At 42.7% G+C, this 12239-nt stretch overlaps 1 protein-coding gene across 2 annotated transcripts; it reads right to left on the bottom strand.

The window, feature by feature from the left end:
• Nucleotides 1-980: 980 nt before the first annotated feature.
• On the bottom strand, nucleotides 981-11870 carry pik3cg (phosphatidylinositol-4,5-bisphosphate 3-kinase, catalytic subunit gamma). 2 transcript variants are annotated; one of them, XM_077593284.1, is made up of 23 exons: nucleotides 11725-11870; nucleotides 10887-11106; nucleotides 10651-10822; nucleotides 9327-9589; nucleotides 9159-9245; nucleotides 8995-9095; nucleotides 8750-8919; nucleotides 8497-8684; nucleotides 7528-7635; nucleotides 7389-7467; nucleotides 6905-7325; nucleotides 6739-6837; nucleotides 5505-5640; nucleotides 5372-5437; nucleotides 5062-5287; nucleotides 4880-4983; nucleotides 4516-4662; nucleotides 4349-4439; nucleotides 4153-4283; nucleotides 3501-3612; nucleotides 3272-3429; nucleotides 2700-2781; nucleotides 981-2610 (listed from the first exon to the last, which is right to left on the bottom strand). In XM_077593284.1, exons 2-23 carry the CDS (start codon nucleotides 11097-11099, stop codon nucleotides 2411-2413), a joined length of 3354 nt encoding a protein of 1117 aa, XP_077449410.1. In that variant the 5' UTR covers nucleotides 11100-11106; nucleotides 11725-11870; the 3' UTR covers nucleotides 981-2410. The 2 variants fall into 2 exon arrangements, with proteins under 2 accessions (XP_077449410.1, XP_077449409.1); XM_077593283.1 differs by having other exon boundaries at nucleotides 10887-11102; nucleotides 11725-11856.
• Between the last annotated feature and the right edge of the window lie 369 nt (nucleotides 11871-12239).

Raw genomic sequence — 12239 nt, 5'->3', positions numbered from 1 at the left:
TAGGTAATGAAGTTATAATTTAATTTGTGCTATACTTTATGTTGGGACCGAGTAAGCTAGAGGATACTTCCCCCCCCCCCCCCACAGCTGCTTTCGAGGCCAGTTCATTGTTTTCAGGACTATTGACCGAACAGGACACCATGTTCCAGGCCGAGACTGTTGATCTGAGTTGGAAATGAAGATCTACGAGGGACTCTTAAATTGCTTTGGCTTGGATTCTGGCAGATGGCGACTCGTACGGTGTTTGTAAGGTTTTTTGGGGGTTTGTAAGGGGAATCATAATCATTTATAAGGGCAGTTGTCGGCAGAGGTTGACAGGTATGACATGGAGGCATCACACATGGAGCTCAATTGTCTATTTCAAGGCTGTATTTTGGAATTAAAGCCGAACTCGGCAATAGATGACGTGGAACTTTAGTTTGGGAAAAGACAAATGAACTTATTTGCTGCCAGCGAATGAGCTTGTCTCAAAGAAAGCTATTGAATAGCGTCAACGGCAGGCAAAGTGGTATGAAAAGCTGTATACTACTTAGAATAAAGTGAGTGCATAAAAGCAGACACGTTTATCTGCGCGCAAATGGCAAAACACAACAAATGTTCTTTTTCTTTCTTTTTTTTCTTCTTCTTCCCCCATTCACATTTGTTGTTCAGCCTCCACACGATTCACGAAGGCGTGCTAAAAAGCTTTAAGGAGCCAGAAAAAGCTGGAAAACGAGGGGGCTTTTTTCTCTTCTGACAAATCCATTTGCAGTTCAAAGCCACAGTGTGAAAACAAGAAAGAGCGGCAGGCTTGTCCACCTGCGCCCACTTATCCGCTGAGAAAATGATGGCAATAATTAAGAGGTAAAGTGACAGGAGGAGGGCAAATAGAAGATAGAAATCTACAAAGTATCTTAAAAATCACAGAAAAAAATGGAGATGAGAAATGCAAAAAGAATGATGCGCATCTTTAAATCAACATAAAGAAAGAAAGAACTTAGTTTGATCCTTGATTATTGTTTATTTGTTTTTCCATTAAAAAATATTTTTGTTTTTACCCCTCCCACAAGTAAAGCCAATTAAAAAAAAATTGTAACACACATTTTTAACAGGTATTTTCACGTATACAAAAAAAGAACTACTACTGTAATAAGTGCTGTGTGTCGTGAATACCAGTGGATGGCAGTAATGACTGAACTTGCCTGTCATTGGCTAGTTACTGATAGACATGACATCCATTTGAACGTCTCTCCCAACTCAAAAGGATTGGTCGCCTATCACCTTCAATGCTAATGACTGAATTAAAAGAATGGAAATGAAGCATGGCTGAAAACAATTGCCAAATCCCATAAAACTTGCTTGGGAATTCTCAATACTGGAGATGTACATTTGTATTCAAAATTGTGTAGAACAAGCAAAAGATTTTACCTTCATTTTGCTGAAAGGCAAAGAACTTTAAGAGGAAAAAAACAGCATTGAAGTAAATATTTTTTTTACAATAACTTGGTCATTGACTCTTAATGAAAGGTCAGGGCCATTTAAGAGAAGTACCACATTTTCTCCGTACTCGGACGATTCGCCGACGGACGTTTCGCCGAAACGGGGTTCGCGCGCTCGCCCTGCCCCCGGATCGTGTGTGTACAAGTTCTTCAACCTCGGCCCGCGGGCCATATACGGCCCATTACAGATAACATTCATTTAGGAATAACAAGGGCATGTACTGCCCCCCGCTGGACATATTTCTAAATACAAGTACGTAATACACTACAATGTGCTGCCATTTTTTTTATATTTTTTGTTTTATCCTTGCGTTTAAAGTAGTAGCCATTTGAACACGCAATGTAATTTATCAAAGCTGGGGACTGAGAAAAAACAACACTAGAAGACTTATGTGAAATTCTAAGTGCCTTGGACAGACTAGCGCGGGGCTTAGAGAACAATACATGAAAATGCCATGGAACACACTTTTACTTCTAGTTTCATTTTAAATAATTTCCCATTATTTTAGGAAATATATATTCAAAATGATTTGCTGAGAACCTTAATTCAAAAATTAATCTCAACGTTTTCTATGCTGGTGTAAGTTTTCTGGAGTAGGATTTCTGGATTTACAATTTCATGACAGTAGTACTTACTGTTACTACTACTTTATTTTCTCTATTTCTTCTGTCACGTACTGTTCTACGTGATCTCCAAATGGCTACTACTTTAAACGCAAGGATAAAATAAAAAATTGGCAGCACATTGTAGTGTAGTACGTACTTGTATTTAGAAAAATATGTCCAGCGGACATTTGTGCGCATATAAGCCATACCCCCGATTTAGTCATCTTTTTTTTTGCGACAAACACAGCTTATATGCGAGAAAGTACGATATGAGAAATCAGACATGTTATTATCACTTTTGTGATCATAATTCCTGCTAATTCCACTCACGTGGAGCGTTTTTCCACCCCCTGTTTTATCCCCAGCACCAGGTGAACAAACCAGTTAACCTGCACCATCCAACCTTTCTCCCGGCAGATCTCAATTTGATCCAGGAGGTGGCGCTGCGCTTCATCCTCGCTGCGGCCCACAGTTAGCGCTTCGCGGATGTACTCGATGTCCTCTTTGCTGGTTAGCTGGGGCATTCCTAGGCAAAGACAAGAAATGGTGTTATAGGTGATATATTTCACTTTTTTGGGGGGTGGTCATGGCGAGGTTTCGAGAAGAACTGCGTACCAGTCATGAGCATCATGGAGAAGAGGATGATGAGCAGGTTGGTGTGATGTCGCAAAGCCAGGTAAGCTTTCACGCACACGTCCTGACAAAAATTACAAATCATGAAGAAACACATTATGGATGTGAATGTCATTCTCGTAGAGCACGTGTCAAAGTGGCGGCCCGGGGGCCAAATCTGGCCCGCCGCATCATTTTGTGTGGCCCGGGAAAGTCAATCATGAGTGCCGACTTTCTGTTTTAGGATCAAATTAAAATGAAGAATATAGATGTATATTAAATGTCCTGATTTTCCCCCTTTTAAATCAAAAATTGTATTTTTTTATCAATTTCTTCTGTATTTTTAGTTCAAAAATCATTTTGTAAAATCTAAAAATATATAAAAAAGCTAAAATAAACATTCTTTTAGATCTTTAAAAAACGGAATATTCAGGGCTTTTAATCCAGTTCTTATAATCCATTTATAAAAAAAAATCTAAACATTATATCTAAAATGGCCCGGCCCACGTGAAATCAAGTTGACGTTAATGCGGCCCGTGAACCAACCCGAGTCTGACAGCCCTGTTGTAGAGTACCTGGAATTTCTGGAAATGAGGGCTACTTTTTTTCCCTGATGTTCCCATGACATAGAGGAAATCTGGCGTGAGCACAAAAGGAACCCACTCCTTACTAATTCCCATGAAGCTCTTGTAGTTCCCCAAAATGTGACCAAAGTCGATATGGAAGAGATTACCTAGGGGAATCCAAAAAACTTCATCATTCTGATGTACTTTTACCATTCAAGTGAGAAGTGCGCTTTATTACCCGATTCAGTGATCATAATGTTGTCATTGTGGCGATCACCAATACCCAAAACAAATGTGGCCACACAGTAGCCGCCACAGGAATACAAAAACCTCTCCACAGCTTGCTGAAACTGGAAAAGCAAGGCAATCATCACATGATTAGAAAAAAACACTTGCACAGTAATTCACCAAAACTGGCAAAACATCCTTAACTTAGATCACATGTGTCAAAGTGGCGGCCCGGGGGCCAAATCTGGTCCGCCGCATGATTTTGTGCGGCCCGGGAAAGTAAATCATGAGTGCCGACTTTCTGTTTTAGGATCAAATTCAAATGAAGAGTATAGATGTATATTAAATTTCCTGATTTTCCCCCTTTTAAATCAATAATTGTCATTTTTTAATCAATTTTTCTGTGTTTTTAGTCAATAATATATCTAAAATGGTCCGGCCCACATGAAATGGAGTTGACGTTAACGCGGCCCGTGAACCAACCCGAGTCTGACACGCTTGACGTAGATACAACAGTTAGAAAATGTAGTTGAGTGCAGGTGTCGAGTCTAAAAGTAGCATAGAATATGTGAACTGTGACAGGAAACCGCCAACGCTGACTTCCCTTTCCTGTTTTCGGACTTCCTTTTTGCAAGAATAAAGAAAAAAAAATGTACTAGTACCTTGTCTTCGCTAACACACTTATCGCGCAACCACTGATGAAGGATTTCGTCTTTGAAAGCCCCCGTGCTCCCGACAACGCTCTGCTGGATGTTGGCGATAGTCGTGGCGTCCTTGACGATTTCGATCATGCCTGAGAAATAAAAAAATGTCAGGGATGAGATCATAAATGAAACATTTGGTTGTCACGAGGCACACCTATTCTGTTTCCCGTAGAGATGCAGCCGTAAGGCAACAGGCATAGGTCCAGGGATTCCGTCTCCCAAATAGACTGCATGATCAGCAGAATCTGACCAAAATAATCAGAAAATAATCTTTCTTAGCTCAGCACGGGCGTCCAAAAGATAATCATCAATGTCGGCCACCTGTAGGATGAGCATGTCCTGTCTGAGGTCATCACCGTGCTTGAAGATGATCCCGATGGGGTCTTTGGAACGAGTTGTGGGGTCGGCCCTTTGGAACTGCAGCCACAGTGGCTTCTTCTTGGACGCCATCACTTTGCACTGTTCGGTCTGAGTCCAAAACAGATAAACCTTAGACCTAATAAGACCAAGATGGCGCCGTCGTCACGCAGAAGCCAGTGGCAGTGGCTCTGTCCACTCTTATTTGTTTTTCGACTCTTATTTGTGTACGACTCGTACGGTGTTTGTAAGTTTTTTTGGGGGTTTGTAAGGGGAATCATAATCATTTATAAGGGCAGTTATCGGCAGAGGTTGACAGGTATGTTACCAGTAAGCTTCCAGCTCTTAGTCCGGGATCATACGGGACTCTGAAACCCTCTGGGAGGCCAGACGACTGCAGGTTCTCCAACTTCTGACGCATCTGACACACCACTGAAAAGCAAACACCACATGACAGCCACCGTTAGGCCATAAAAATTGGAGGATAGGTCATTAAAAAGCCAACCTCACCTTGCGCCGTGACGTCATACTTGTCGGGAGACATTGTCTTAATCTCTCGTGTGACTTTCTGCAGCGCCTCAGTCACCTCCACCTGTTTCCCAAAATCCTGCAGCATGGCCTCGCCGCAGCCTCGCAAGTAGGCCTCCAACAAAACCGCATACCTCTGCTGGTAATGCTTGGACTGTGCAATCTCACTGCGCAGGAACCAGAAGAGAAAATGGCCAATACGCTTACTCTGAAATACACAAATAAATGCAATTTAAGCTTTTTTTAAAAAATCTTTACATTGTGTTTTTGAATATCTTTTTAAACTTCTTACCCTCAGCGCTCTTTTGAGCAAGAACCGGACTAGTGCGCCATCGTGGTAGGGCTCAAACTTCACCGCCTAAAATGAAGAAAGAAAGTGTTGTTGCTCATCCTTTTCCTTTAAAAACATGTGAAATTATTAAGACCTGAACCAGCTGCAGAAGGTATCGAAGCACGTCGGCATCCTCCAGGGTCTCCAACTTCCTCACAGCCATGGAGCGGACTTGTGCGTCGGAGTAGTGGCAGTCTAGCATCTGCATGGCTAAACCGACGTCTAAAACACTGAACCAAAACACATAGAGGGCAATAAATGTCCAATCCTCATTCATTAATTTCATGGTGTCAAAGTGCTGGCCCGGGGGCCAAATCTGGCCCGCCGCCTCATTTTGTGTGGCCCGAAAAAGTCAATCATGAGTGCCGACTTTCTGTTTTAGGATCAAATTAAAATGAAGAGTATAGATGTATATTACATTTCCTGATTTCCCCCCTTTTAAATCAATAATTGTCATTTTTTAATCAATTTTTTCTGTGTTTTTAGTTCAAAAATCCTTTTGTAAAATTTAAAAATATATTTAAAAAAGCTAAAATAAACATTGTTTTAGATCTATAAAAAAACGGAATATTCAGGGCTTTTAATCCAGTTCTTTTAATCCATTTATTAAAAAATATCTAAATATTATATCTAAAATGGTCCGGCCCACATGAAATCGAGTTGACATTAAGTGGCCCGCGAATACATTACCTTTCCTGATTTTCCCGTTTTTAAAATCAATCATTGCAGTTTTTTAATCTATTTTTTTCTTTTGTGTTTTTGGTTCAAAAAGCATTTTGTAAAATCTAAAAATAAATAGATACAAATATTTTCCATTTTCCACTTTGAAAAAATATTTTGTTTCCATTTGAAATAAAAAAAAACATGATTAAAAGACTTTCCATTACTGAGAAAAAAAAGTTCAATTAAACATTGTTTTAGATGTATAAAAACGGACTATTTAGGGCTTTTGATCCAGTTCTTTTACCGTATTTTCATGACTATAAGACGTACTTAAAAGTCTTAAATTTTCTCCAAAATAGACAGGGTGCCTTATAATCCAGTGTGCTTTATATATTGAAAAAAAATTAAAATGTGTCATTCATTGAGGGTGCGCCTTATAATGCAGTGCGCCTTATAATGCAGCGCGCCGTATAATGCAGTGCGCCTTATAGTCGTGAAAATACAGTAATCAAAATTAGAAAATTAAATTTGAAAAAAATCGAGATCTTACATCTAAAATGGTCCGGCCCACATGAAATGGCGTTGACGTTAATGTGACCCGCGAACCAACCCAAGTTTGACACCCTTGGCATAGATCATTCATTGTTGTTTTGAAATGGTGTCACCTGCTGTCCCATGCGGTGCAGCGCTCCAACATTTGATGCGTGGCGAGGGCATCTTCCTGTTTACCCCACCGGACTGACGACAGTAGCTTTGGATAGGCCCTTGATAGGAAGAGTTACAGTTTAGGGTAAGTTTATGAAAAAGTTTTCTTTTCCGAGTCCACTCTACCTTGGATCCCGCATACACTCGTGTCGGAAATGCCATAGCAGCTCTTTGTCTTCTGGACTCAAAGGATGGAGCGGGTCGGTATCCACGATGGCGCCAAACTGTTTCTTCAAATGGTTGGGCATTTCCCTCGGAACCCGCTGCCGGCCTTCGGCGTCTTCCGCATCTCGACTCAGATCGCGGCTCTTGGGAAGCACCACGGGGTAGCAGTACTTGTCCAGTAAAATGGCCACGGCCATGGACGAAGTCTTATCCGGGTTGGTGGCCGACGTTAGCTTGTCGGCGTTGATGCTGCTGCTGCTGCTCTCTTCGCTTTTCTCGGGCATTTTCCACATGTGCAGGACGAATTCGCCTTGGCGCAGCAGCGAGCGGTGGTCGATCAGTAGCAGGTTGACGTAGTACAGTAGGCGGTTCTTGGTTTTGCCTTGGGGAAAGGCCGGCAAATCAGTCGAGGCTGGCTTGGGTGAGGTTCACCTCAGCGACTTACCGTCGTGACTTCCTGATGCGTTCTCCTGGCAAGAATCCCCTTTTGGGTTTGGTGTTTGCGGTTGTTTCCTGCATACAACCTGGTACAAAAATGATCAATGTGTATTTAAAGCCCCATCTATTGTTATATCAAAGCTTACCTGGAGGTTGAGTCGGGACCCTTTAGGCAGGTCCTTGATTTTAATGTTAAACTCCAGCCAGCAGTTCCACAACACCTCTTCACTAAAGGCTTTAGGGGTTGTCCGCTCCTGGAAGACAAAAATCATCCCTTACCTTCTTCCCTTTTTATTCTGTTACGTTCTCTTTGTATACGTCACGGATAAGCTCTCCTGGTCTACCAACACCACGGCAGTAGTGTTTCCATTTCCTCACGGTACTCAGGGGGAACAACTTGAACACTAAGCTTCTGGTAACCTTCTATAGAGCCACTGTGGAGAGCATCCTGGCATACTGCATCCCAGTGTGGTACGCTGGAAGCACGGCAGCAGACAAAAAGGCCATGCAGAGAGTGATTAACACTGCCCAGAAGATCGTCGGTTGCTCTCTGCCCTCACTGGCATTGCCAGCCCTCGATACCTCAGCAGAGCCAGGATCATCTTCGGGGACCCATACCACCCTGGTTACAATCTGTTCCAGCTGCTGCCCTCTGGCAGACACTATAGGTTCCACAAAGTACGGACAAATAGGCTTAAGGACAGTTTTTTCCCCACAACCATCAGGACTCTAAACTTGCGGTAACACGACACCACACAATGCTTTCTGCGTAATAACTTCGGGGTGAGGTCATATGAATAGACGTTGGGCGGTGATCTGCCTCCTACTGGCTGACTGCAGGTAAGTGAAAGACAGTGAGAGGTAAGTGATCCGCTCGGGGGGGTGATGCAATGTGTCCATCACGGCAGAATGCCAAATTACGAATCTGAAATTATCAGTTATTTGGGTCTTTTGCCGGGAAAACGCACCTTATGGAGAAGCACTACCAATTTCGTCATACGCAGTTTCTGGGTATGATGACAATTAGGCTTTTGTCGCGTCAATGATGATGACAAAACCTATGTCCGATTATTATTATTATTATTATTATTTGTGGATCTGTACCATGTCTTTACCTGAGCAAGAAGCTGCTGACTATGAAAGATGCTTGCTTCAATGAACACCACAAAGTCAGGAATTTTCGGAAGCGACGGTATGTCAATTCCCAACACCTTCACACGGAGCTTCCTGTTACAGTCCCACATGGAGACGGTGAACACTCGCTCGTGGTCCTTCTCGTCGATGGTCAACTGTTCGTGTGTTCCTTGAAAAGAACACAAAACAGGACAACAATGAAATGCTAACATATGGTATTCATTCACTACTCACCTGCAACTCCGGTACAATCATCCACTTGGGCCCAGTCCTCCTCATGGACCATATCCAATTCTGAATCTGGCGGTGTCTCTAGAGCCAAGTGCATCTCCTCGCCGTTCTTCAGACACTGACGGATCCAGTTGAAGTTCTGCAGCGGTTCCTCTCCATACAGGTACTCCTCTCTGTTGGAAAACAAATCAATCGAATTGATTTGATGGCGAGACCTAAGACTCCATGACGTGATCATCGGACCAAACCTGCCACACACGCGCAACACAAAGTCTGCCTCACACGTGTCGTCTGGAATGCCCAGCAACCCTCTCTTATTCGCCATTTTGGAGAAGAACACGGACAAAACCTACGACACACAAAAGATGTTTCAGCACAGATAGACAATTTTAAGGACACTCTCTCTTCGTACCTGTGCCGGTGTATCTTTGACGGACACTTTGATGGTGTGACTGGCTGTGCTGATGTGGATTACCACCAGGATGTGACCATTATTGAGCTGAGAAAAGAGCAAGATGAAGAAGATGTGAAGCAATTTGGTGAGAAACTTGCTCTCGCTCCCCCAGAAATGGCAGCATACCTTGCCTTGGAGGTGCTCGGGCAGGGGCTTATGTGTCACCCAAAGGTCCATGGAGTAGAGCTTGCCTTCACGAGCCAACAACTCCAGGCGTCGCGGCGTCAGCAGCTTCCTACGCGTGAACTCCAGTTCGTCGTCGTGCACGTTGCTGACGTCTGTGACGTCATAGCCGATCAGATAGTTGAGGTAGCGCTGGTACTGGAGGGTCTCGTCAGAGGGCTGTGGACGGGGCACCAGTTTGATTCGACCCACTTCCTTCTTCAGAGCTTCAAAAAATAAAAAAGTAAAAAAATCAAATACAAATACAGTGGTACCTCGACCTACGATCAGCTCTACTTACGACATGCTCGAGGTACGATGAAAAATTCGATCGAATAATTCGCCTGAGATACGATCAAAATTTTGAGATGCGACCAAGCCAGGTGGCCATGAATGGAGGGGCTGTTTATCATTGTAGCGCACTGTCTTTTTTTGCTGCATCTCTTTCGTGTATAACTACTATATCTACGAGGACTGAAAGATTTATTCAGACAAGTTTCTCCTACGCATCGAACAGGAAACGCACAACGCGTATGCGCGGGGGGCAAAAAGAGGGCTTTCTGGGTAATGAAGTATACTCGTGCACACAACACCGATAGCCAATGGCACCCTTTCTCAGAATAAAACCTCATTACCCACAATCAATACGTGGGTAGGCTGTTATTCCTTTCTTAGCCTGTTAGCTCCCGCGATCGCTCATTCAAGACTACTTCTCGTTGGCAAGTGGTCCTATTGTGAGGACATTTGTGTGCATCATTTTGGGAATATTTGGAAGGGAATACAACAGCAAACAGCCCATTGATAGCGAACGTGAGGGTGGAGGCGTGGCAAACAGCTAACCCGCCCAGAACGAAGGTAAAAAAAAAAAAAAAAAATTGAATTCAGTTTTGTGTAAAGTTACATTAAACGTATGTTAGAGTGTGTCTGTATATATTAATCCAAGTTAATTTAAATTTGTTTGTTTCGTTACGAGTGCTAATTTTACTTCTATTAAACACATTTTATTACTATTAAACCACTAGTTATGTGTTACTTTGTTAATAGATGGCGAATTAGAAGAAACAAAACATTTTTTTCCAATCCAATATCCTGTTTTTGATGTTTTTTTCAGAGGGTTGGAACGAATGAATTTGTTTTTAGTTCGATTCAATGGGAAACGTCCGCTGGAGTTACGAAAAGCTCGACATATGATCTCAGTCTCGGAACGGATTAAGATTGTATGTCGAGGTACCACTGTGCCCATTTGTTGATATCAAGGTGGGTGTCACAGCCTGCTAACAAAACAAACCTCTCCAGTAGCGAACACAATCCAGCGTCTGAAAGACTTGGTGCTTGTCGTAGATCTCGCACGTGTTGCCTTTCTTCTGGTAAAGCAGAATGCAATGGTCCGGAGAGAGGCGTTGATAAAATTCCGGGCAGAGGTTGGACGTCACCGCCTGGAGCCACACTTGAGCCTTCACCTACAATCAGACGTTTCTTTTTAATACCTTGATGGAAACTTGAGTAGAACAACAAAGGCGCAACCTGTTCCACAGTCCAATTTCCTGCGACCTCCAGTCGCAGCAAGTCAGGGCAGTCGGAACCCCGCGCCACGGTGGGGAGAACAAACTCCACGGCGATGTGATCCGTCGACGCGCAGGAGGACGACATGATGGCTTTTCTTCGGCGCCTTTGGCGACCGTCTTCTCGCAACACCACTCGCTCTTGGTCGCTCACCTGGACGGGCCGCTCGTCCATCGCCTAGCTTGAGGAGTCATATCACAATCATTTTGAGGTCAATCATCATCACCTTTTGTGTGTGTGTGTGTGTGTGTGTCAAACACTCCCTTGGTGAAAATCCAGTATTTATAAAATGAAGAAAAGTAGTATTCTCTTCTTGCAAGAATTAAACAAAGATGTGACTTCAGATGCCTCTTTTATTGTGAATTTGGAAATACCTAAGGATAACCCTATCATCCAGTATTTATAAAATGAAGAGAAGTACCAAAAAAGGATTTCAAAATGGACCTTTGAGCTTGTTATCATGTGATCATTTACCTTTACCACTGCAAGTCTTGCGGGGATGATTTTCCATAGCTCCCTCCTCTAACATCTGAATGATCAACTCATCATCAAGCTGTCCAAAAGTTTGATACCGATCCCGATGGTTTGATTGAGGTGTTTTGGTGGAGGGAGGGATGGAAAAGAGACCGGATAGCGGCTCTCGAGGACCGGAGTTGGCCTCATGAGTCACTGTATACGTATATAACTTAATGAGAACTAACTACTAAACGACAGATGACAACACACAACTTTAGCGGAAACGGCGCATAAGGACGCACAGCTTTAACGGCACAAGTGACAGGAAATCGCTGAAACTTACCAAAAGGCACATAGGAGGATGGCACCCGCATCAAAAAGCCAACGATACTGCATTTATGCGAGATGAAAACAGGACACGATTGCAAAAAAAAGTGATACTAAAGTATTGCCCCGCTAGCCGGGTAAAACGCCTCCTCACACTTTGCCCGGAGTTAAGCGCATCCGGCTGTTCCTGACAAAATAAAGTACCATTCGACATGCAGCAAATCAACTGATCGCAATGTAGATCTTTACTGCTTTCTATCGGCCGCATTGAATAGCTACAATATATTAGATTGGTTTAAAAGCAGGTGCTTGTGTCATTTTATTTCACAAAGAAATGATTTATAGTTGCATGTTTGAATCAGTATAACATTTAAAATACATTTGATGTATTGTAAAATAGTAAGCAGATATTTTACAACTGTAATTGTGTAAAGAATATATAACTAGGTGCAAATATGTGGTGAAAAATATTCATGAAAAATGCAATTTCATATACTATATTGCATACTTGACTTACAGTTTGTAATATTT

The sequence above is a fragment of the Stigmatopora argus genome, chromosome 23 (genome assembly GCF_051989625.1).
Source record: "Stigmatopora argus isolate UIUO_Sarg chromosome 23, RoL_Sarg_1.0, whole genome shotgun sequence".
In the NCBI taxonomy this organism is placed as follows: domain Eukaryota; kingdom Metazoa; phylum Chordata; class Actinopteri; order Syngnathiformes; family Syngnathidae; genus Stigmatopora; species Stigmatopora argus.
This window is presented reverse-complemented; position numbering and strand designations above follow the sequence as displayed.

Bases quoted from the DNA above. Each gene is read 5' to 3' on its own strand.
- pik3cg (XM_077593283.1), bottom strand. The intron at 5,288-5,371 runs GTAAGAAGTTTA...TGTGTATTTCAG, and splicing joins TGCTCAAAAGAGCGCTGAGG to AGTAAGCGTATTGGCCATTT. The intron at 2,611-2,699 runs GTACGCAGTTCT...GTCTTTGCCTAG, and splicing joins CTCCATGATGCTCATGACTG to GAATGCCCCAGCTAACCAGC.